At 44.7% G+C, this 26,300-nt stretch overlaps 1 protein-coding gene across 1 annotated transcript in view; it reads left to right on the top strand.

The window, feature by feature from the left end:
* Nucleotides 1-17,698, top strand: part of LOC148542395 (uncharacterized) — a 129,926-nt gene extending 112,228 nt beyond the window's left edge. The window contains exons 9-11 of the mRNA XM_088468964.1: nucleotides 3,188-3,225; nucleotides 10,677-10,940; nucleotides 14,113-17,698. Coding sequence (XP_088325090.1) covers nucleotides 3,188-3,225; nucleotides 10,677-10,940; nucleotides 14,113-15,587 — 1,777 coding nt within the window. The 3' untranslated portion in view covers nucleotides 15,588-17,698. The remainder of the gene's footprint in view (nucleotides 1-3,187; nucleotides 3,226-10,676; nucleotides 10,941-14,112) is intronic.
* Nucleotides 17,699-26,300: the final 8,602 nt, after the last annotated feature.

Here is a 26,300-nt window from a genome sequence, read left to right as displayed (position 1 = left end):
CGCACGACGGAGGGAGCTCCGTCGCGCACATGCGTGAGACCCGGCGAGCGACGGGCTCACCATCGCTCCGGGTCTCGCACCAAAGGGGGCGTGTTGTCGATGTTGATTGACAGCACGTCACCTTTGGTGGGCGTGCCGGGGGCGTGCCTGCCAGACGGAGGCGTTCCCATGGGAATGCCTACCGTCTCAAGCCGGCCCCACTGACATCACTAGTGATGTCAGTGGGAGTGATTTTGGCTCTGATAGAGCCAAAATCACTCCAGGGCTTGCGGCAGCGAGACCCTACCGCAGGGTCTCCGTCGCAAGCTCGATGGTCGCGATGATCAAGACCATCGCGACCATCATCATGGACGCTCGCTATAGCTGTGGGTGGTAACCCACAGCTATGCGAGTGTCCATGAGGACGCTCCAAAAAAAGGTAGGAGTGCCCTGATTCAGAGCGAGCGCTCTGGTCAGAGCATTCAGCTCTGAATCAGGCCCACTATCTTTAGTAAATTTGCGAAATGAAAAACATGCCTAAACTGCAAACTCAATTCTTAGTAAATTTACCCGTATGACTGTTGAATGTATAAGATCTTGGTTGCAGGATAGGAAACAGAGAGTTGTAGCAAATGGAGTGTATTCATGGGAGGGAAAGGTTACCAGTGGAGTAACCTAGGGATGTGTACTTGGGCCAGTGCTTTTTAATATCTATGTTGGTGATATTGCCAATAATATTGAAGGGACATTATGCTATTTTGCAGATGACACAAAAGTATGCAACAGGGTAGACATACCAGGAGGGGTAAAACAAATGACCAAGGATCTGGGTAGACTAGATGAATGGGCAAGAACATGGTAACTACAGTTTAATGTCAAACAATGCAAAATCATTCACTTGTGTCTCAATAACCTAAAGGCTAAATATAGTATCAAGGACACTAAGGACCATATTCAATTTGAGGCGAAAAGTCCAAGGTCGCCATCATCGCTGTTTTTTGCAGGGATAAAGTATCGGGGACGTGCCCGATTATCCCCGTATTCAATGAGGATCCAGAGAAAACGGGACCCAGCGGAAAGGTAAGTATCGTACTTTCCCTTCAATATTATTGGCAATATCACCAACATAGATATTAAAAAGCACTGGCCCAAGTACAGATCCCTAGGTTACTCCACTGGTAACCTTTCCCTCCCGTGAATACACTCCATTTGCTACAACTCTCTGTTTCCTATCTGCAACCAAGATCTTATACATTCAACAGTCCTACGGGTAAATTTACTAAGTAAATTTACCTCTCACTTTAGGGGAAATCAGCCTGTCACCCCCCAAAAGATGGTCTGACATGGGGAATCACTATGGGTACCCCCGATATGCCTGCTGAAGGTAATAAGAGTTTTTAAATAGCTGCGGCAGGTGCATAAATGCGCAAAAGAAGTGGTGAAGAATAGCATTTATCTTTTTTTTTTTTTTTTTTTAAACTATGCCCACCAAATTTGGGGTACATGAAAATGGATGCAAGCATATTTTTAAGTCCCTAAAGTGTTTTTTTTTTTTTTAATTTAAATTCTTAAAAAATCCACCTGCCACAACCGCCCGCATTTTAGAAAACACCTGCCGCATACTTGGGAACCCCCCAGGAATCAATTTCGCAAGTTTAGAAGTTTGAAGTGAAAACTTATCCCCGTTTTTTTTACAAAGAATTTTCGCACCTGCGAAAAGTCTTTGTAATTGAATATGGGGATAAGTGAAACTGGTGAAAAAGATGCCCTATAATGGAAAATACAGAGGACGAAAGGGATTTAGGAGTCACCATTTCAAATGACTTAAAGGCAGACAGGCAATGCACCAAAGCATTGAGGAAGGCAAGTCAGATGCTTGGTTGCATAGGGAGAGGAATTAGTAGCAGGAAAAAAGAAGTGATAATGCCACTGTATTGGTCCTTGGTAAGGCCTCATCTAGAATACTGTGTTCAGTTCTGGAGGCCATATCTCCAGAAGGATATAGACACATTAGAGACGGTACAAAGAAGGGCAACTAAAATGGTGCATGGCCTACATCACAGAAACTAAGCAGTGTTAGTAGACAGAGTGAAAAGTGATAAGGTGCCAGCCAATCAGCTCCCAACTGTCATTTTTCAAACACAGCCTGTGAAATGGCAGTTGGGAGCTGACTGGCTGGCACCTTATCACTTTTCACTCTGTCTACTAACACTGCTTAGTAAATAGACCCCTAAAAGATCTTAATATGTATAGCTTGGAACATAGCAGGGAAAGGGGATACATGATAGAAACTTTCAAATACATGAAGGTTTTTAACAAGGTACAGGAGGGAAGCATTCTTCAAAGGAAGAGATGTACAAAAACTCGAGGACATGCACTGAAACTGGAGGGAGGTAGGCTCAGAGGAAATTGGAAGAAAAATTACTTCATAGAAAGGGTAGTGGATAAGTTAAATAGACTCCCATCAGATGTGGTTGAAGCTAAGACGGTGGAACAATATAAACACGCTTGCGATAGGCATAAGAATATCCTTAAGAGAGACATAAGGAGCAAATAGGGTTAAAGTTGCCAAAATGATAAGGGGCAGACTAGATGGGCCAAGTGGTTCTTATCTGCCGTCAAATTCTATATTTCTATGTTTTGCAATACACAGTTATAGTACATTTCCCTCCAGTTCTTGGATGGTACACATGCCTACAGATCCAGGACAATAGTATCTGTTTGCAAAATGTAGTTTATATCACCGTGGTCGGGATGCCGGTGCTCACAATGCCGGCACTGGAATCCCGACATCAGTCAGAATCCCGGCACCAGCTTTCTGACCGCTGGCATCCCGACGGTATGTATTGAGGTTAGGGGGAGGTCGAGGGTTAGGGTTAAACACTAGAGGGAGGGTTAGGCTGGAGGGGGGGTTAGGTTTAGACTGCGGGAAGGGAGAGTTAGCTTTAGGGGTAGGGTCAGGATACTTACCGACAGGTATCGGTATCCTAACTCTGTTGGGATTCTGGCAGTGAAAATCCCCAGCGCCTGCATCCCGCACCCAACCCATTTGCAAATGCTGAATAAAAGTGAACATTTGATATAGATGGTTATAATGTCCATGTAAGTATAACCTGAATTATAACAAAACACATCAATGCATGCCCTCAGGGTGAAGGAATTTATGGAATAATCAATTTTTGGTTTATTTGTCCTATAGTGATTGACGTCCTCTCCGGACCAGAGTCCATGCTATGGCTTCTAATGGTGAGATGATACGGCTTTAGTAATTTACGATTTTTGTTATTTACTGATTGGGGACCTGTACAGTATGGGTTTGTTGTCTTGAAAAAGTCTGTTCACTGTCACTGACCACGGGGCCGATGCAGAGATGAACACAAGTCATTCCGTAATTGCGTCTGCATAAAACTAAATGTGAGTATTCGCTCATATGCAGAATTGTACACATCTCTGCGGTCAGACCTGCCACTATCCGTATACTTGTTTTCATAGCCATCGTCATTATCACAGCGGACTTCCACCCACCCTATCTCTGATGCATGAGATATGTCTGGAAACAGGCATAATAATGTCTACGCACAACTCATAGCCTGCCATGCCATTGACACCCTATGTGCGAATGCTCCATTAACACCCATTGGCACCCCTTTAGCCATAAGTGGAGTTTCGGAGCAAGCACAGTGCTAAACCAGGAAAGATATGGACGTAAAACTGACTTGCAAAAGTTCTGAAGTCAGAAGCCAGTAGACAAGTACGGTAAGTGCAGGCGCATATTCATCAGTGCATCTTCAGTACATCTCCTAGCTAGTGGATGTAGCATTATTTGTACTCACCATGAAGAAAACATAGGACATTTTGCTGTAGCACCAGTTTCTCAACACTTTGGCCATATTTTAAAAGGCATCTACACCCGAGATTTAATTTATGTGAATTACTGTAAGGGAGAAGCCTCCAAAAAATATTAACATAACCACATGGCTCGTGTTTCCTGCAGTGTTCGGATTCTGAGCCTTCATGCATGCGTATAAGCAAAGGAGTAGCGTGGAACCATGGCGCCCGGAGAAAGTGCATGTCATAGCGTGCCCCCCCTGTACTGAACTGTGCCAGCGGAGTATGGCCAGCCTGCGGGGGGATACTGATGTGAAGAGAAAAACAGCAAACAGTGGCAGTGTCACGCTGGGCATTGAGGTCCCATTGGGGGAATAGAATGCTTCGGTGACACACATCTGACATTAAGGGGTAGCTCCTTTGGCACCGCTTTATGTATAGCACCTAGGATCTGACTTTTATCTCCTCTGAATCATTGGTATTAGTCAATAGAGGAGATTGTATTATATATTCTGATCATTTAACTTAAATTGACAGAATACATGTGCTAGAGTGAGATTCCACAGGGTGCACAGCTTATTATTACTGCCCCGAGCAGCTATCACTGGAGTGGGGACACCTATGGGAAGCTCCCTTCCCAGCTATGCTCCTACTTCTCAAATATACATTGTACCTATATTAATGTGAGTATTACTAACCATGTCATGTTCTGTCTACCACCATTATTATTATTATTTCAGGTCGTCTAATATTTATTAAAAGACCTTTCAAATAACACATTGTGATCATACCTGGGAACACCTCATAGCAAAGCAGTTACTTTTTTTAATCTCATACCTTATAATTGAAGTTTAGGATTTTACCTCAGATGTGTCACTATTAAGTACATTGAAGCAAAATGAATGCATGAGGAGAGAAGGAGGGAGGAGATCAAAGAGGGCTATGGAGAGGAAAGTGCCGATCACAGCTGTAAGGTGACAGAAGCAAATAAGAAAGGAGAGGTGAAGGGCAATGATAATCAGAGTGGGCAGTGAAAGAAGCTAATAAGAAAAGGAGAGTAGAGAGGTAATGACAGAGGCCAATAAGAAAGGAGAGGGGAAAGGCAATGCCAATCAGAGGGGCAGTGACAGAAGCCAATAAGAAAGGTTAGGGGAGAGGAAAGTGCCGATCAGAGAGGGGTGGTGACAGAAGCCAATAAGAAAGGAGTGGACAGGGGCAAAGAGCCGATCACAGAGTAGAGAGGGGATTGAATTAAAGAGGTGAGAAGTGAATGTAATCAATCTGGCAGGAAAGGGGAGGTGACAAAATGATCATAGAGGAGGGAGGGCCGGAGGGGAGACAATCTGGGCAGCTTGAGGGAGCATGAACTGTAGAAACGGATCTCAGATCCGCAACTTATTTAGGGTATAGAGCAAACAAACCAAGATAAAACTAACAGGCAGCGGTCATACTGTGCAGCACCCCATGAATTCCGGAAACCCTGGATGGCACCCTCTGTCCCATTTGGTGCCCGGAGCTCATGCTCCACCAGAACCACCTTCGCTACACCCCTGCTTATAAGCCGCAGTGCACATGTGCAGTGTTCGCATTGCGATTATGGATGCACACAGGAATCCATTGCAAAGTGAGTGACATGTAGTCAGAGTTTGGGGAAGGTAACAGGAGGGTGGTCAGAAAAATGCAGGTGTGTCTTACCATTACATGGTCGTGCATAAAATAGCCATTGTTAGCTCCTAAGGAGTATGAGAGCCCTCTGTGTGTCAGGAGAGCCGCCGAGTTTGCGGCAGGCAAGATGGCCGACCAATGTGCGACGATGTTACAGATATTTACGCAGGTAAGCAACAGTGTATGTATGTAAGAAGGCAGCAGTGGACGACTTTATGCCGGCTGTGCTTTGGTCAGCATGAGCATATTTCGCAGCTGCATTGCATACGAAATCACATACGCGATCACATTACCGTCCATCTCTGCATCAGGTCCTCTGCTTCACCACAGAGTTGGTTGACACTTCTCTCCAACAGAAATCTTACTCTCAGCAGCAGTCTTGGTTTGCTGTATTTGCAGCAGTGCTCGAAGTGGGAATTTAGAAGTGGGGGTATGGAAATTTTAAATTTTAGATGCTTTTAGCACTATAGGCGGGATGTACTAAAGGAAAAGTGCGGTACAAACCCTGTTTTCTGGGTTTTTACCGAATTTTAGTATGTACTAAGCCCCGGCCACCCTATTATCGGTGTGGAGGGTAACGCCAGAAAAACCTGGCATTATCCTATAGAAGCCTATGGGCTTCTTACCACACCCCACACCCGACGCTTTGCAGCCGCCCCGCGAGCACCCAGCAATGGTCCCCACTCACCTGACTCTCAATGGCCGCCTGCCGTGCTCCTCCACCTCCTAATCTTCTTCCAGGTGCAGGGAGAAGGAGGAGCCCAGGTCTTCCTGCACAAGTCACCAGCAGGAAGTTCCCAGGGCTCGGAGGGGGCGGGGTCCCACGGAGACCCCTTCATCCGGCGTTGGCTGCTTCACAAAGGGCAGCTCTTATCGCAAGAGCTGTCCTTTGCGATACTAATTGCATATGTTAGTACATATGCGATTAGTAAGGTTGCGTTGATTGGCGGAATGGTCACCACAACCTTAGTACATCCCGCCCTATGTATGTAGTTTATGTTGAACAAACTTTGCTCATCTCACTTATGTCTTCCATGTGTCCCTTCTGCTTTCTCTTCATCCCAGGTAACCATCTTACCAGGGGCCTTTTAAGAGAGGAGGGAGCCAATGTGCAGCCTCCATTGGGGCCCCCTCCTCTCTGACAGCGGACAGAGGGCCTGATTCAGAGCCGGACGCTCTTTGAGAGCGCTCGCTCTGAATCAGGGCGTCCGTGTTATTTTTTAAAGATGGCCTCCTGGCCGCTCGCATAGCTGTGGGTGACCACCCACAGCTTATGCAAGTGGCCAGGTGATGGTCGAGACCATCGCGACCATCAGGCTTGCGACGAGACCCTTGTGGTAGGGTCTCGTGGCCGCAAGCCCCAGTGGACTTCCTGCTCTAATAGAGCAGGAAGTCTACCTACTGACATCACGAGTGATGTCAATAGGGCCGCCCACAAATGGCAGGCGTTCCTGCAGGAATGCCTCCGTTTGCCCAGTCACCCCCCCTGCCCGCCTCCAAAATGGGGCAAGCTGTCAATCACCATCGACAGCTGCCCCGCTTTGGTGCGAGACCCGTAGTGACGGAGAGCCCGTTGCTGGCCGGGTCTCGCGCATGCACGCGCCGGAGCCGGCTCCGGCTTGCACATGCGCAGTGGGGGACCATCGACCCGCTTGCGAGCGCTGTGCGCTCGCGAGCGGGTCTGAATCAGGCCCAGAGCACAGTAGATGAATGCCAAAATCTACTGCACGGGTCTCTGGGAAAACCAGGGACCTCTTTTCTGAGCATGTGCCGGTCCGGCGCTTCAGAGCAGCACTCTGAAGATGGTGGAAAAGTAAGTATAAACAAGTATGGGTGTAGTATGTGTGGTGTGGGCCCCCCAGGACCCAGGGGCCCATGTGCACTGCACACGCTGCACCCATTATAAATATGCCCCTGCATTTTACTCTCCATATGTTCACCTTTGTGTCTGATCACCTGCGTCTTTCTCTTTTTTTCCCCCTGCGTCTCTCACTATCCACTACCCTTTGAGCCCCTGCATCTATCTCACCACCTGCACCCCTCACTGTCTGCTTCCCTCTCTTACCTCCTGCACTCCCCCACTGCCTGCTTCCCTCTCTTACCCCCTGCATCCCCCCACTGCCTGCTCCCGTCTCACCCCCTGCACTCCCCCACTGCCTGCTTCCCTCTCTCACCCCCTGCACCCCCCACTGCCTGCTTCCCTCTCTTACCCCCCACTGCCTTCTTCCCTCTCTTGCCCCCCACTGCCTTCTTCCCTCTCACCCCTGCACCCCCACTGCCTGCTTCCCTCTCTTACCCCTGCTGCCTGCTTCCCTCTCTTACCCCCACTGCCTTCTTCCCTCTCTCACCCCTGCACCCATCACTGTCTGATTCCCTCTCTTACCCCCTGCACCCCCCACTGTCTGATTCCCTCTCTTACCCCCTACACCCCCCACTGCCTGGTTCTCTCTCACCCCTGCACCCATCACTGCCTGCTTCCCTCTCTCACCCCCTGCACCCATCACTGCCTGCTTCCCTTTCTTATCCCCCACTGCCTGCTTCCCTCTCTCACCCCCTGCACCCATCACTGCCTGCTTCCCTCTCTTATCCCCCACTGCCTGCTTCCCTCTCTCACCCCCTGCACCCATCACTGCCTGCTTCCCTCTCTCACCCCCTGCACCCATCACTGCCTGCTTCCCTCTCTTATCCCCAACTGCCTGCTTCCCTCTCTCACCCCCTGCACCCCCTACTGCCTACTTCCCTTTCACCCCCCACACTTTTCACAATCTGCTCCCCTCTCTCACCCTCCTGCACCTCTCACTAACTGATTCCCTTTCTCATTCCCTGCACTTATCACTGCCTACTTCCCTCTCACCTCCCACACTTTTCACAACCTGCTACCCCTCACTGCCTGCTGCCCTCTCTCAACCCCTGCACCCCTCACTGCCTGCTTTCCTCTCACCCCCACACTTTCCACAACCTGCTTTCTTCTCTCACCCCCTGCACCTCTCAGTGATTCTCTCTCTCACCCCCTGCACCACTCCACTACCTGCTTTCCTCTCTCACCCCCTGTACCTCTCACTGATTCCCTCACCCCCTGCACCACTACCTGCTTTCCTCTCTCGACCCCTGCACTTCTCATTAACTGATCCCCTCTCTCGCCCACTGTGCTACTATCTGCTTTCCTCTCTCACCCCCTGTGCTACTAACTGCTTTCTTCTCACTCACTGCACGGGATGCAGTCAGGAAGCCGACGGTCGAAATGCCAATCGCTGGCTTCCTGACTGTCAAATCCCGGCAAGGTGCTAATGACAGGCGTCGAAATCCTGACGCCTGTCATTAGACCTACGCCGGGAGCCCGACGCCTGGCATAGCGAGGAGGGGGGGAGGGTTAGGTTTTAGGGCTCCCGGGGGGACTTAGGGTTAGACACCCCACCGGGAGGGTTAGGTTTAGGCTAGGGGAAGGGGGGGTTAGGGTTAAGCACCCCTGGGGGGATGTTAGGGTTAGGCACCTCCCCGGGAGACTTAGGTTTACGATGCGGGGAAGGGGGGGTAGGTTTAGGCACTTAGAGGGGGGTTAGGCACTAGGGGGTAAGGTTAGGGTTAGGCACCCCTAAAGGAGGGTTAGGGGGGGATCTCTGGTCCCTTTAATCAAATAATAATAATCTCTTCCCCCTTTAATTAAATAATAATCTGTGCCCCCTTTAATCAAATAATAGTAATAGTCTGTGCCCCTTTTACTCTCACCAGTGTCTGGTGTCAGCAGTGTTGCATGGAGGCTCCACAGATGGGTCTGCTGGCAGAGAGTGACAGGCAGAGGATCATGGGCAGAGGCAAAGAGTGACAGGGAGAGGGTGATGGGCAGAAGGTGACGGGGAGAGGCGGAGGATGATGGGCATAGACGGGGTGATGGGAGGAGTGTGACAGGAAGAAGAACAGGGTGATGAGAAGAGGCAGAGGTGATGGGTTGATGGTGATGGGGAGAGGCAGAGGGTGACGGAGAGGCAGTGGGTAACGGCAAGAGGCAGTGGGTTATGGGAGGGGCAGGGGGTGAAGGGGAGGGGCAGAGAGTGGCCTAAAGTCCAGGCAGTGGAAGTTCAATAATCAGAAGATTTGAAGAGGCCCACTCCTCCTGCCTGTGGCACTAGCAAGATCACCTCTACAAGTCCCCAGCAGACAGCACATGCGCAGCTGACCAGCCCTTCCGTGACTGCTGACAGTCCAAACTGTCCAAGGCAATCGCAGGCGGGTAGCAACTGCTGACAGCTGGCGGTGCTGCGGATCATCAGTGATGATGATCCGATCAGTGCTGGTGGGCCTCTTACGCCCCAGGGGTCCATGTGCAACACCCCTGTACCATGCAGCCTGTCAGCCACAGCAGGTTTACCTTAGTGAACAAGAGGCAGGATGCTGTGGAGGCAAGAGCAGAGAATATTGTGGGTACACACTGGCTGACGGGCAGCAGATATATTGGCCGATCAATTGATCAGCCAATGTATCTGTCAGTGTGTACCCAGCATAAGTGCAATATAACCTTGAAATCAATGCTGTCAACAGTCTAACATGTGAACAGCTGCATGATGCATACATTGTAGGACTAAAAGGCACTTAAGTATAAAAAGTTACAGCCAAAGGGAAGATAATATAATTACATACCAGTAACATATCTTGGGCTACGTGGCAGCTTCTAATGATCCAATTTTCAGCATTTTCTGTGCAAAGGTCAACAGCCTTGAATACAGCTACTTACTGCTTATACGGGTCCCGGCTGATGGTGGCTCTCCTTGTGACTATGGAAGAGGCTCATGCTTATATTAATCTTTGATAACCTGGGGTATGCTTCTGTTAGCTAGCAGCCTGCTCCTATCTATTCTATTGGAATCTGTACCTCGTGATCACTGACTGGCTGCATGGGTTTTGTCTACATGAGACTACATAGAGCTTCCGCTGTATGTCACAAAAATAAGAAGAGAAATGTAAGTATTTTTTAAAAAGGAAAGGGCTTGCACATAACATAAATGATAACAATAATAATAATATCATGGAGACAAGAGGTTTGCATCTGCTAATGAGTCAGGCAAGCAAATTGCCATAAAGACTGCTAAATTCAAATTAAAAAAGTGCAAACCCTTTTTATTGTTTTTTTAAACATACCTGCCTGCTGTTTATACTTCTGTTTTTACGGATACATGTACATTATTATTTATCATAAAAGTAATTTACAGGTCACTTTTTGAAACGCCATAAATGTGCACTCATACAGAACATCACTATGGTAAAGTCGGTACTGGACAAAATGCAACAAGTCAATCTTCTAACTGATGAACAGTATGAGCTTGTGGCAAGCAAAGAAACAACTCAGGAACAGATGCGAGAGCTGTACAGACATATGAAGGGTTGGTCTCACAGTGCAATGGACATGGTCTACGAATGTCTCAAAAAGGCAAACCCAGTTGTTGTAGCAAATGCAGAGAGAATACCACTACCAGGTAACTTCACCTAATCAGGATGTTGCTATTTACTGCTTATAATAATGGATACAATGTAATCATGAGGTTCCTCTATGAAGACAGTCCTTGGAATACTGCAATTAACTTAATTTCTATACAAAAAAGTAAACAATGTATCAATCCTCCAGAAGTCTGTTGGATGCCAGGCTAAAGAAATATAACCATATGTCGCAGTGCAACATCAACCTGATGTAATCAAGTTTGAACGTCACAGTGTGTCATGTTATAACCACTGAGAATTTTACGCTGGGTGGCCCTCTGATAATTAAGTATCCAACTCATCGCGAGTTGCAGTAGTGGATACTTAACTACTGGAGCAATTCAGTAATGCTCCAGGGCGGGGACAGCTGTCCCTGCAATCCCTAGCACTACTATAGAAGTAGCAATGATACTTACCCTTCCCGATCCGGCCGACTGCGCATGTGTAAGCTGAGTTCAATCATGTGCACGGCTGCAGGGCACTCAGTGCAGTGTAGGTGGAGTGATCTGCTCAGATCCCTCTTCGCAACCCGGTCCTCCTTCCCATAGTTTGCAGAATACTAGGCGGTCCCACCAGGTCTTAATAATGAATGGGCCCATTACTAAAAACATGCAGAAACTAGTGTTTCTGCATATGTAACAGGTCCATAATGAATAAGCCCCTAAGTGGCCAATATATCATGACCAGCATTTTAAATGCAGTTAGGATCAACTCAATTTGCATAGTGAAAATGTTCACTCTTGCTGAGAGATGGGCTCCGATAAGAGCCCGTCCCGGTGATGAGCTGGGAGTGATAGCTGACTCGTACTACGGATCCCTGATAACCGTTCTGCAAAAGAATCATATAGGATACTATGGGCTATCGCCATCTCTGGCCAAGCTCCAGAATGCTTTGCATTTCTGAGCTTGGTAAATCTGACAGCAGGTTCCATGGACACCTATGGGGCTGTTTTGCGGTCGGAAATGGAGGGACAGCGGCAGATAGCGGAGATATTTGTTACAGTGCCTCCTTCTAAATCCTGTGGATCCTTAATATTTACAAATACCCCGGAAAAAGGCTGTTTTGAGGGATATCCCACAAATATTCTTTAATAAATATTCCCGTAAAACAACAGGAAGATTTATGGGTCTATATATCAAGGTGTGGTGATAAAATACTGTCTGGCAGTGGTAAGAGGATACTGACCACCTCACCAGTCGGTCCTGCATGTATCTGTTCATAGGTGAATCCGCTTTGCAAGTTCATACATGCACGGTGGACTGGAAGCGCAGTTTTTCAGCTCCCAGTTTCCCTTTTGTTAAAAAATAAAATAAAAATAAATAAAATTATTAAAAAAAAAATAGAAATATAACTATTAATCAAACTAGTTGGGTTGCATCAAAAGCAAGAATGTGGTCAAACCTCCGAAAATTACGTTCTCTGAGTATTGGCCACATTTTGTATATGCCCCAAGCTCCAGAAAGCAAAACTTTCAGGAGCTTGGTCCCGGTAGGCAACGTCATCTAGGCAATGTCCCTGTAGGCAACGTCATGCCTAATGCTTATGGGCTTCTTTTCAGAGTTTTCCCCGAGAGTTTTTCCAGGGTCCCCCGAGATGCAGAATGACACCAGAGAGACTTCTGGGTTATAAACCCAAAAAGTTCCCACAGCACAAAGGGCAGCTTTTATGAGAAGAGTTGTCCTTTTCTTAAATGTTCAAACATACGACGTTACTAAATGCCGATATGCATGCGATCAGTGGTGGGATGCATTCACAATGCGATGATTGGTGTATCCCACCTATTGTCTTTAATAAGAAAAAAAGTTGTATTTAAATAAAGCATTTATTCAGTGATTCTGTGGGCTTATCCTTGTTATCACCATCCTGAGACAGTGCTAGCAATAAGGGGATTACAACATTACATACAGTATGCCACCATGGACCTTCTTACATTGGCTTTCCTACACCTTTAATTGATTTGTAGAAGCCCTAAAGACGTGAAAGGACTGATGTTCCTTTAATAAAAGGATCCTGTAGGGAGATCTGAAAATTACCTTTGTAGTGACAATAGGCAAATAAGTCTCCAGAACTCTATTCCCTTTTAGTTTTTCTCATAAGTGAATTACTTTGGGTTCTCAGGCAACAGTACAATGTAACATCACTTGCTTTCTGGTTCTTTTATTTATAGAGGAGACTCAATTAAGTGCAGAAACAACTTATTAGTCCCAATATGAACATTGTGCCTGGAATAGGGCACAACATCCCTTATTTTTATAGCACCCTCCCTATTTACAATACAGCGGCGATAACAAAAGTTTTTTTATTGCTGCTTATCGTAGTAATAGAAAATCTTGTTTCTCCAAATACCAGCATGGCACACTTGTTCCTGTGAGGTTTCCGCAGTTACCAGCAGTAGGAAATAAACAAAGGTGTCCACATGAGTCCCACAACCCTTGTTGCACTGCTACTAATGTTGTTACACCCCTGTACCCGCATGCGAGCTTATAACAAGAATAAATACTTATTATTATCAGCCTTAACTTAATATACAGATGACAGGGAGTGTATTACTACAGGAACCTTTCTTTAGATTTTTCCTACATATGATCACTTATTTCCACCCAGCTGTATAGAGGCGCAATGCCACTTTATATATTTCTGTAACATGGAATCTGTGAAGGGATGGATAACATTGTCAGGTTATAGGGTTACATATTTTCTGATGGCAGAAACGCATGCTGTGGGGCATATTCAATTAGCCGCGGGGTTTACCCCGCGGCTAATTGGCGCGCTTGACGGGATCCATTTAGCGGGGATTCCACGCGTGGATGGCCCTGAGACCCCGCGTGCGAGTCCCCTGCTGTTTGATTTTACCTCGCACCTCATGTAGGTGCGAGGTAAAATCAGCGTGAGGCCGCCCTATTCGGCCTCGTGCAAGCATGAATAACACACTGATTCCGCAGTTCTCGCGGAATCAGTGTGTTCTCGCGTGGAAGTCCTGTTTTTTGACGCAGGGAAAAAGCTATTCTATTGAACAGCTTAACCCCGTGCCGCGGGACTTTCACCCCTCAATTACTCGCGGGAGAAGTCCCGCGGGTAATTGAATATGCCCCTATGTGTACAAAATATCCTGAAACTTGTCCTGACTATTATTATGTGAAAAAATACAATTTAATATTCTGTTGTTGTAGTAATGGCTTCTGGTGGACTGAGAGAGGATCTGAATATCCTGAACACCAATAGAGATCCTATAACACTAACGTGTGGATACAGCTGCTGCCGAGACTGTATTAAGGAAGCGTTGTGTAAGCAGGGGACATTTGAGGCTAACACCGTTCCTAAATATAGAACAGAGTTTGAGGTAAAAGCCAATAACCAAGCAGAGGGCTTTCCTTGTACTCATTCAGAGAAAGCAGAGACTGGGCTATTCTGTACTAACTGTAATCACTGTCATGTACCTGTTGATGAGCCGTGCCTGATGTGTGAAACTTCTACATGTGACAAACACTTGTGGGTAGACAGTATGTCGGCTGAACAGATATTATCAGAGCCCATCGTTTCCCTGGAGAACAAAAAATACCAAGACCACAAGAAGATTAGAGCCTCTGTGATGGAGAAGAGGAAACTGAGAAAGATTCTGGAAAAGCTGACCTCAGAGAGAGAAGACACTAAGGACAGAGTCCAGTGTCTGTGGGACTATGAGAGAGGAGTGAAAGTAAAAGTAGCTGATATAGAAAGGAGGGTCACTGTCCTGTTTGGTGACGTCAGGAGAAAGCTGGAAGTCCTAGAGAAAAGAATCCTAAATGAAATCTCCAGGCAAAGAGAGCAGGTTTCACTCAAAGTCTCTGAGCTGATCCAGCAGCTGAAAATAAAAAAGGACGAGCTGACCAAGAAGATGCGTCACATTGAGCAGCTGTGTAATGAGACTGATCCAGTAATGGTCTTTAAAGAACATGAATCAAAGAGAGAAAGCTTTTGTGATACTGAGGAGGTGGAAATCGATAATATACAGGACCATGATGTAGGCCACCTGGATGAGGGGCTGATCTCAGCCACTTTCCACACAGGTTTATCTGATATTATAACAGGTCTAAAAAGAGGGATCTATGTGCAGGAACTTACAGACATAGTACTGGATGTAGACACAGCTGAAAATCACATACATATATCAGATGATTTAAAAACTGCATCCTGGTCACAAACAAACTTAAACCGTCCAGAAGTCCCAGAGAGATTTGATTATTCCCAGGTTATAAGTACCAGAGGTTTTTCCTCGGGAGTACATTACTGGGAAGTAGAGATCAGTGAAACAGGAGCCTGGAGGATAGGAATGTCCTATGCCAGTGTAGGCAGGAAAGGAGAACAGGCATCCATTGGAAATAATAAGAAGTCCTGGAGCTTGTGTAGGTGGCTTTATAATATGGAGTATGCAGTGTTACATAAAAGGGAAGCTATTGAGTTAGATCACAATATTTCCTGCAGGAGATTTGGAATATATTTGGATTATGAGGCTGGGCGGCTGTCCTTTTATGAGCTGTGTAACCCTACCAGGCACTTACACACCTTTACTGTCACCTTAACGGAGCCTCTGTATGCTGCTATCTATGTATGGGATAGGGAGTGTGATAAAGATTGCTGGGTGAGAATCAGGAGCTATGAGAAATAATCCTAGTACGCTGATTGGCAGCTGGCAGTTATCACCTATGGCACTGTAGCATGGCTATGCACACATCAATGATACGGTATCCGGTTAGAATGCCCATACCAGAACGTCGCCGTGTGTTAAGTCGATATTTATAAAATGTCGACATGGGCAAAATTTCGACATGTTCATAATGTTGACACTAACATTTCAACAACAGAATGTTGACAGTACATTTTAGTGTTATTTTTAGGGTTAGGTTAAACTATATATATTTTTTAAATGTTATGTCTACATTATGATCATTTGTGAATGTCGACCTAACATCCATTTCGACTTTCAGACTGTCAATACTCGGAACATGTCGACATTTTTGTTTCAAATTTCGGACTATCGACATTATGAATGTCGACTTTCATACCACCCCCAAATGATATGTAAGAATGCAATAATTGTTAATATCATTTGCTAGCTCCAATTTCTTCAGCTAATGCTGGGCATACACCACCTGATAAAATGCCTGTCAGACCAATAGACCTTTTACCTGGCAGCCTGACACCCTGCAGATATCACGAACATGTACTGTGAGATATCTCACAGTGTATTGGCCCTGTTATCTGCGCTCCGCCTCCGGGGAGGAGACATTTCCCTGTTCCTTCCCCGTGAAGGAACAGAAGAAATGTCTGAAGGCCGGCCGCGGCTGGGCGTACACTGCCTGATGCGGCTGACATTTAACTTACAAGAAAATGCTGGACGATCCGGCATGCCCGTCCAACTGATATTTTACCATTGGTCAGCCACACATACAGGGCGATCCGCCAATATCATGCGGATCAGCCCAATAATTCTATTTTGTATGCCCAGCTTAAGAAATAATTTTAGGCCACAAATTGTATCGGTTGAGTGTTCTTTATTTCACTAAGCAAGCTCAACCACATGGGTTATTGTTCTATAATAAATGGGATTCCCCTGCATTTTGTTCTTGATATTCTGAAGGGAGTTTGTCTTTAAGGTAATTACCAAAAATGCTCTATTCAAAACTTGGTAAAACAAAATGCTGAGGAATAGTGATTGCTATAATCAGATGCTCTGTCCCAGCAAGAGTACATTGTTAAATAGCTACAAAGTAAATCATCCATTATCCCCCCGAATAGCTGCTTATAGTTGTTACTTCCCGAGCCAATACCACATTCATTAACAAGACCCCAATAGACATGCGAGTAGCTGCTTAGTAAGGTGACGTGCAGAGTTCCAGCTCATGGCTTCAGTGAGGGTAGACATACTGGGTGTGTATGGGTTTTTTTTTTAGGCGCAGATTTGTGAAGGTGGTAGCCGGGGTGGCATCCTGGGAAATATCCCATATAACAATACTAATAGATGTGTTTAGTGTCCAATATAGACTATGAGGGGAATGTAATAGGGTACAAAAGTGGTTATTTTTTGGCAATATTTGGAAGAGGGTCTGAGGAGAATATAGTAACATTATAGTAACATTAATCATGGGTTAGCTGCAATTCTTGTATCAGTAATGAGAAAATTAATTTGGGCCACATTGGACCAGAAGCAATAAACACAAGGACTTCAGATGTGATAGTATGTACCACTCCCAATGCTGCAGCGCCAGCATCTGTCTGATATACTATGTGAATAACAACAGGGTATATATATATATACATATATATATATATATATATATATATTTATTTTTTTTTAGAGTGAATCTTCAAGTGTGTTTGTGAACTGTGGGTTGTCATAATTGTGGCCAAGACTAGTAATAGGGGTGAAGTTCAGTAATCTTTTGGGATTGTCATGGTTGTACCTAAAAATTATGATTTGCATTAGAGTTCTAAGTGACTATTCTAGCCAATGCTATCACTCTTTAATATATTAGAGCATGGTGGGCAATTATTTAAGCTAGGGAAGTCGGGGAGTATTTTCAATCCTATTGTAAAACAGACTCTTGGGGGTATATTTACTAAAGATCCATTTTAATCGATTTTGTTCGATTTAAAATCAGTTGATTTACATTTAACGGAAATGTGCGAGTTACCCCAGAAACACAACTTTGATGTTGATTAATGTTGATCAATTTTGAATCGATCAAAATCAATTAAAATTGACCATTAGTAAATATACCTTTTGGAGTAAAATGCAATTGCCTGCGACTTGCAGACATCACCAGGATTCTGGCAAGTCTGCCCACTTTTTTAAAGTGGCAATCATTTAAAAGGCAAATCCAGTTGGTTTTGGCTTTTAAATGATTGCCACTTTAAAACATCACGCAGATTCGCTGGAAACTCACCAATGCCTGTAAGTCGCAGGCTATTACATTCCCCCCTTTGTCAGAGCTTGTAAAAAACTGCACATGTAAAAATAGCATATTTCCACCAATTACCATAGCTATATACATGCTGAGATGTGTCTGTCTGTGCATTTGCAGCCTATGTGCCTGGTTTACATCAAATTGTTACCAACAGCATGATCTTACATCTGCCTTGTTGCAGGTGCAATAAATAGGTTTACATGATGAGCCACATTTGCTATACTCGGCTTATGTTTGCATTTCCCATTTTGTCTCTCCAGTTGTAAAAAAAAAAGTGTTTTTTACATATTTTTTTATTTATTTATTCTTGTTGTTAATAAATAAAATGTATTCTTAAATGGAGTCAGTTCATTCATCTGTTGCACCAGTTATCTGCCCATATACTCTATAGAGATTTACTACATTACTAGTTGTTTTTTTTTGTTTTGTTTTGTTTTTTTTACAAATCTTAGTGCGCCCCCCTATCTTGTCTTTTATCCTAGCAGACAGAACCTGTTTCATATTACCAAACTCATAGTGACATAGTCCACTCCAGGCAAACCCATCAAATACTTTGCATTAACAAAAATATCACATATTTATAAACAAAGGCCCCTTTTGCCCCTGTCTCTGAAACATCACTATGCAAGTGGGCACATTGTACATAGGATCTCATATTGCATCATAGCTTCAAAAACTTGAAATCACTTTCATGCAACAAGTTTGCTTTGCACGCAGTGTGCAGTTTCCTGGTTCTGTACGTCTGTACACATACTGAGATGCTGAGACACAAGTTCAATATTTCAGCTTTTTTTGTAAGCAAGTTTCTTTACTTGCCTATGTTATATCTGGTGTAAACAAAACATACACAACAGGAAACTTTATCTTCATAAACATGTTAGCGTGGAAGATAGTTACACTTGGCACACTGTTGCATGTGATGCAGATATTCACAAACAATGGGAGATGCACATTTGCACTCAGTCATTTATGTTGGTTTAAAATTTAAATATAACTATTTCAACTTCAATTGCAGACAAAACCAGTTTACTTTTTGCAACTAGTGTTGCACTCTGTAAAAGTAAGTCAGGAGCATGGGGACATCTTGTGGCAAGATTAAATGTTGCACTGTTATAAGGCTCATTAAGAGGAGCTAAGCTCTAATTATTATTATTACTATTTTTTTTTTACTTTTTTATATGGCGTCTACATATTATCAAATGTTTTACAGTAAATAAATTACATTTTACATCAGTTCCTTCCCCGGTGGAGCGTACAGCCCTAACACAAACTAATGTACATTTTATAAGTAGCTAATTATGTTGTTGTATTGTGTAAGGAAACCAGAACACATGAGAACATAAAAACTCCACAAAGATGGGCCTAGTTGGAATCTAACCATGGCACTAATGCTGCATACACACGTAAAGATTTTCTGTCCAACCATCCAACTAGTTGATTGGTTGCATTGAAAATCTGATAAGGTATGAAAGCAAATGACAATCAGCAATTTGCTCCCAAACGCCGGAAAATGGACAAAAACTGTTGTTTGAACAAATTGTTTAGATCAAACATTTAACAAACTTGTCTGACCGACCATTTTCATCTGTTTTCTGGCATTTAGGAGCAAATTGATGATCATCAGTTACTCCCATACGTTACCAGATTTTCATTCCAGCCAGCCAACTAGTTGGATGTTTGGACAGAAAATCTTTACATGTGTCCCCAGCTTAAGACATGAGCAGAGTGAAGAGCAGGGCAGGCAGAATACTGGATAAGCATTCATATAAATACAGGGTGATGCAGCAACACTATTCTCATGGTGTGTATCCACTAGACGATTAAAGTGAGCAATTGAATGATTATGACATCATAATCGTTCAATCGCTCATTAATTGTTCAGTAATCGTGCAGTTTAATGTCGAAAACGACCAGCAATGTGCGCTCTCGCTGGTCGTTTTCAACATCATTCATCGCCTGAACATGCAGGTCAATTTGCCGATAACGACAGATTGTGCATGTTCGGGGATGAGGGAGGGGGCCTGCACTGAACGACATAATGTTGTAATTACAATGTTGTAATCGTACTGTCGTTCCTCTATCGGCAAGTGGATACGCACCTTTAGTGGCATTAATCTTCAATTTAATGCAACAGTTTTATTTCAGTGGTTTTATTTTAAGAATTTAGACTGTAAATTCTCATGGGGAGGACCCTCTTTCCTCATGTGCTCTTCCTTCCTTGACATATACCACAGGTTCTCAAACGCACTCCCGCAGTCCCCACAGAACACAAGTGAAATAATTAGCTCCACCTGTGGAGCTTTTAAAATGTCTCCGTGAGTACTGACTACACCTGTGCACCTGCTGGGTGACCTGGATAACCTGAACTGTGTGGGGTCCTGAGGACAGAGTTTGAGGACCTCTGACCTATACCATCATCTTCTTCCCACTGCATATTTGCCAACTCTCACTGATTGTACGGGAGACCCCATGATACAGTAGTAATCTCCATGACTCCCTGAAGAGTCTAGCAATCTCCCTGATTGCACCTTACCCTCATTATGTAGCTATTATATACATGGAAAAAAAGAAATCAGAGATATATACATTCAAATGGTATAATCCGTGCCATTTCCCTGCATTGGTTATAAGCTACAATAGTCCCTATGGCTACATGCATTTTAATATAAGGTCTCCCTTGGACACTTAGGGGTCAATTCTATTCCATGCCAAGGGTGCGAGTTGCCGTTGCAACGGTGTTAAAACACTGACAACGGCACTGCACCCTTTGCAGACCGCTCCAAGCCTGAATTTGCTTAATGTTGCTCGGAGCCTTATGGGGCTTTATTAAGACATATGTGGACCTGTTGTGGCACCATATAAATAAAGGATAATACAGATTGAACTGTACTCTATATACACAGTATGTAAATATATCAATATACATGTAGCAAGTTTGTTTTTTGACCAGTGGTTCTGCTACTATATAAACTACAAGAACTAGTATTTTCTGCTTACCACTGTCGAACACACTTGTATTTGCAATTCTACAACTGAATTACACAGTGATTTACTTGCTATGACAAGCTGGAGTTAAAACCTTGTATGTTTTTTGTCATGCTTCTGCTTTCAGTTTCCCAGCATGAAATCACCACTCCATCTCCGTGAAAGAAGTGAAGACACACGTAATCAGACAAGGCATGTCAGACCAGGGGTGTATCTAGGGGTCTGAGAGCCCCTGGCAGAGTAAGGGACTGGCGCCCCCCCCCCCCTGGCCCCCCCTCCCCCTGCTAGCAGTTAGTAAACCGACACCTCCTCACCCCTCCTTCATCGTCCGGCAGTGATGCTTCTGACTGGGAGATCATCAGCAGCACAGACTTTTGACAGACAGAACAGTGTGCTGTAAATAAAAATACACCTTACCTATATGGTGGTTTCTCTGCGATGGGGAACCTCTGAAGAAATTGGTCCACCTTGGGCAGACAGTCGGTATTCACTATTCATGTAGGAAATCTCATTTACCGGAAGATGCCTGTTTGTGTAGGAATATAACCAATGTCATTATCATACAACAGAGGTTCAACGAAACTCGTGTTTCATGTCCCTTCCAGCCTCCTTCCTGTGTCACTCCAGCCTCTACCTCCGTGTCCAATTCATCCATGTGTCTTTCAAGCTACATGCCCCGTGTCTCTCAAGTCTTGTGCCCAGTGTCGCCTCCAGTCTCCTGCTCCATGTGTTACCTCCTGCTCCAAGTCCCCACCAACGTTCTGTCTCCCCAACGTCCTGCTCAATGTCGCCTCCAGCTCTGTCACCTTCTGCCCCATGTCCCTTCTAGCTTTCTGTGTCATCTCCAGCCTCCTGCTTTCTGTATCACGTCCTGCCCCATGAACCCCCCCATCCTCCTACTCCATTTTGCCTCCAGCTCACTGTGATATTCCAGTCTCCTGCCCCATGTCACTTGAGCTTCCTGTCCCACTCATTCCTTCCTCTGCTACCTGTCTTTCAAGTCTTCTCCCCCCTCTGTATTTCCAGCCTCCTGCCCCCGCTGTATTTCCAGCCTCTTGCCCCCTCTGTCAATCTTGCCTCCACCACCTCCTGCCCCGCACAGTCTTACCAGCTTCCTCTTTCTGTCTCCAGTGCAGCCTGCATGGTCCTCTCTGTAGCCTGTGTGGGGCGTGACGTCGCAATCCGGCTCCCGACAGTCCCAGAGGTAGGAGGTGCTGTGACTGTCATGCCGCCGAGCACCATGGTCCTGCTCGGTGGTGCAGGGCACTCTGCGGCTGGAATGGAAGGGAGAGGCAGGAAACGAGCCGGGGATGGGGCGGAGCACATGGGGAAGACAGCGCAGCGCTGCCCAGTCAGTGCCGTCGCTGTAATTGTAAAGTGTATTAGCAGCAGTGTGCCCGGCAGCAGAGGAACCGGGCACCTGTATACATGTAAAAAAAAACTAGTGCCCGTGATCGGGGGTTGTGGCGGCCGGTTCCGCCCGCAGGACATGAGCGGTTGTGGCGGCCACACCACCCTAGTTACGGCCCTGGACTGTCACTGCCGGGTGGCACCCCCCACACCGGCCGGCGCCCCTGGCGAGTGCCATCCCAGCCAATACAAAGATACGCCCCTGTGTCAGACTATGTCGTTTTTCTACAGGTCCTCTCATGGACATTGCGAAGAGTTAAGACAGACTTGCCTACTCACCCGGAAAGGACGGGGAGGCTACAGAACCTCGGGTGGCCCTTCCTGGACGCTCAAAAGGTATTCCAGTTTCCTGGAGCCTAGCCGCCCACTTCCTGAGCAAAGAGAACGATCCAAGTGGCCGATGATGCGAATCACACTGAAATATAAATCATCATAATCATGCCCGCCCCCCCACTTTACAATGCTGTATATCGTATAGCAGGGCATAGGGGTCACAATGATGTGATCACGCCATTATACCCCCCGCACCGCCCACCTGTGCCATTCCACGCCGCCCGCTCAAATAGGTTGTTCCGCATTCTCCAATTTCAGAATGCAGTTGTGTGAATGAGCTAATGAGGAACCAATCCTATTTCTGGGCCACAATGTGGACCTAATCTCTGTGGTGTTGCTGCAAATCGCAGTTGATTGATTCCATTTAACGCCAGTCCAGCTCTGTTAACCACAATTCAGCACACAGAATGGGACACTAAACTTGTACATGAAAATCCAGGTTTGTAATCCAAAAAGATTGGCACATAATTGAGAATAAGGACTATATATACACTCAATGAATACCTTCCATTAATTTTGGGGAAAAAAACATTCCCCATGCTTAGAAAGTTTATTGCTCCAAATTAGGATTATAGCCTATCGATTTTCTACTAAACAGTGACATAAAAGAGCCACTGAATGAAATATTCATAAGGTACTGGTCCAATAAAGCGGTTTGCGTATATTGAGAAAAAAACATTCACTGTTCAAAACTATTAAATTATGTAAATTGGATTTAAGTGGTTGTTTAAATGATATACTGAAATAATGTAAATTTACTCAAGTTCATTTTCCTTAATAGAAGTAGGATTGTCATTATAACAGACCATGCAGGAACTTATTTATTGTCTGATTCTGGGCATACCATCTTCAACATATGTACTCTATAGTACAAGGCTTTTCTATAAGCCCCCGAGTAGTCTAGTTATATTGTTCTGGATTTATATATACTTATCTCCATGGGGTAGAAATAGTTAAAACCTCTCCGTTGTCAGACATGAAATAGATTTAATCACTTATTCTGAAGCAGAACTCACTGGAGCCTTTGTGTTTCAAAGGAATAATAATACTACTGCGTTCTGCCCAGCCGATCAGTAATTGCTACATTAAGGCTTTACTTCTGTGCATCTGGTGAGAGCCTACAGACAAAGGGCTTGATTCAGAGATGTACGCAATAGAGATATTTACGCAGATCGAGCGATTGTTTGGCAGTGTGCATGCGTATAAGCTACAATGCGCACGTGCCGCAATTGCATTGCGATTACGCTTGCACAAATGATCCACTCGCAAAGTGAGTGACAGGTTGTCAGCGTTTGGGGGTGGTCTGAAAAATGCAGGTGTCTGACCGTTTGAACATAATTTCATGGGCGTCAATAAATAAGCCAATGTGATTGCATTCGCAGCATGAGAGCTCTCAGCGTGCGAGGAGAGCTGCAGTGTTTACGGCTGGTCAACCGCAAGGGCAAGATGGCTGTTCGATGTGAGTCAATGTTGGCAATATTTCCGCACGTAAGCAACATTGTACGCAGATGAGAAGGCAGCAGTGGGCATCCCTATGCTCGTGTGAGCTTTGCAACTATTAGAATATTTCCACAGCTGCATTGTGCACCAAATCGTAGCTGCGATCACATTAACGTCCATCTCTGAATCAGGCCCAATGTTTTCCTCAACCACCTCTACATAGTTCCAGGAAAAATTATTTCTAGAGCGCTAGGGAATATAGTAATCCCAACGGTTTGCAATTTAATTAGGATATGAAAAATGCATTCAAATTTCAACAAACCTAAAAAGATCACATATATAAAGAAGAAAACTAAGTAGCTTTAATGGGTGCATTGGGACCCACGTTGGTAATTTCAAATGTAATATTGTTAATAGGTATGCATTAAAATCTCACTATATTAAATTTGCTAACATGGTGAAATATAAAAAGATAGAATAGTGCAGAAGAGATGTACAATAAAATATGCAAAACAAAACCGTTGACAATTTGTCATTCTTTCAATATGATCAGTGTTTACTAGCACAGTGGTTCATTACTTATTATAGTTTATTCTGTTATTTATGTTGCAAATACTTATTTCTTAAGGCTAAATGCCTTCATCAGCTCCTACAAGTAGAAAATTGTATCAAACGATGCAGTGACTAATATTGTGTATATTCAGCATTCCAAACTGATACAATGTCTTCTCTTCCTATACTTAAGATGTCTTATCCTTATGTATTGCCATGCAATGCTTATAGTGAATATTTGTTAGCTATGCAGTATACACAAACATATGTTGTAGTTCTGAGTCTCTTAGCTATAAGGTTAAATCCCATGTATAATTGGGTATGGTTCAATGGGTCTACAATTTCTAGATAGACAGTGATTAGGTAGACAAGGGAGGTTAGACAGGCAATAGATAGGGTCTGAAGGTCGACACACTAAAGGTCGACTGGTAATAAGGTCATCAGGTACTGAAGGTTGACATGAAATAGGTCGACAGGTACAGGTCGACAGGTAATAGTTCGACACACTAAAGGTCGACTGGTAACAATCTCGACGGACAGACGGTCGACACACTAAAGGTCGACATGTATGAAGGTCGTCAGGCAGTAGGTTGACAGTCATATAGTCAAATGGTCGACACTTTTTTTTTAGGGTTAGTGTCAGGGTTAGACACTTACTCCGATGGGTCGACTAGTAACAAGGTCGACAGGTATGAAGGTCGACAGGCAGTAGGTCAACACTTATATAGTCAAATGGTCGGCACTTTTTTTTTTAGGGTTAGTGTTAGGCACCAAGAGGCGTTTTAGGAATAAAGATTAGGGCAAAAAAAACAAACAAAAACACGTGTCAACCATTTTCATGTGGACTATATGAGTGTCGACCTGTGTTGAACATTTGCATGTCCACTATATCAGTGTCGACCATTTGCATGTTGACTATATGAGTGTTGACCATTTACATGTCTACTGTGTGTCGACCTAATGACCATGTCGGCCTTCTGCCTGTCGACCTGGTTACCAGTCGACCTTTAGTGTGTAGACCTTCAGTCCCTGTCAACCTTGTTACCAGTCGACCTTTAGTGTGTTGACCTATCTAGACAATGTAGACCTAAAGACCAGATACCGGTATAATTATGTTAGTATATAGTTGGTCAACACACCTAGTATTAATGGGTCTCCACTACATGTGATATATAATAGTAGTTCCCATTATTTCATGTGTGTGTGAATCACATACCATAAAAAAAAGATTTTATAGGTAAAAATGTTAACCTTTGCAGCTTGGTATTCATGTATACTGATGAACCTTTAGGCAATTGCAATCTTTCCCAGCACTGCGTATAGCACATTTATCATTTTATACAACAGTAGCTGGAGCATAGGCCTCATATATTTAGCATAGCTTTCACTAATTGCAGACAATAGCTATTAGTCTCAGCACTATATATAGCGCATATATCATTTTACTTTGACATCAATGGCTGGGGTTTAAATCCATTTAGCAACATATTTAACATTGAATTTTAGTTACATGACATTGACGGTATGCAGTCGGGAAGCCAGTGGACCTAATCCTGATAGCCGGCTTTGACTTCCTGGCAAGGGTCTAAAGACAGGTTATTTGACATACGCCAGGAGACCGACACCCGGCGCCCCGATCAATGGGATGCCGGGCGCAGACAGCCGCGGGAAGGAGGGGGGGTTTAGGGCTCCCG

This window comes from Taudactylus pleione, unplaced genomic scaffold, assembly GCF_031769625.1.
Source record: "Taudactylus pleione unplaced genomic scaffold, aTauple2 ptg000012l, whole genome shotgun sequence".
Lineage (NCBI taxonomy): Eukaryota > Metazoa > Chordata > Amphibia > Anura > Myobatrachidae > Taudactylus > Taudactylus pleione.
This window is presented reverse-complemented; position numbering and strand designations above follow the sequence as displayed.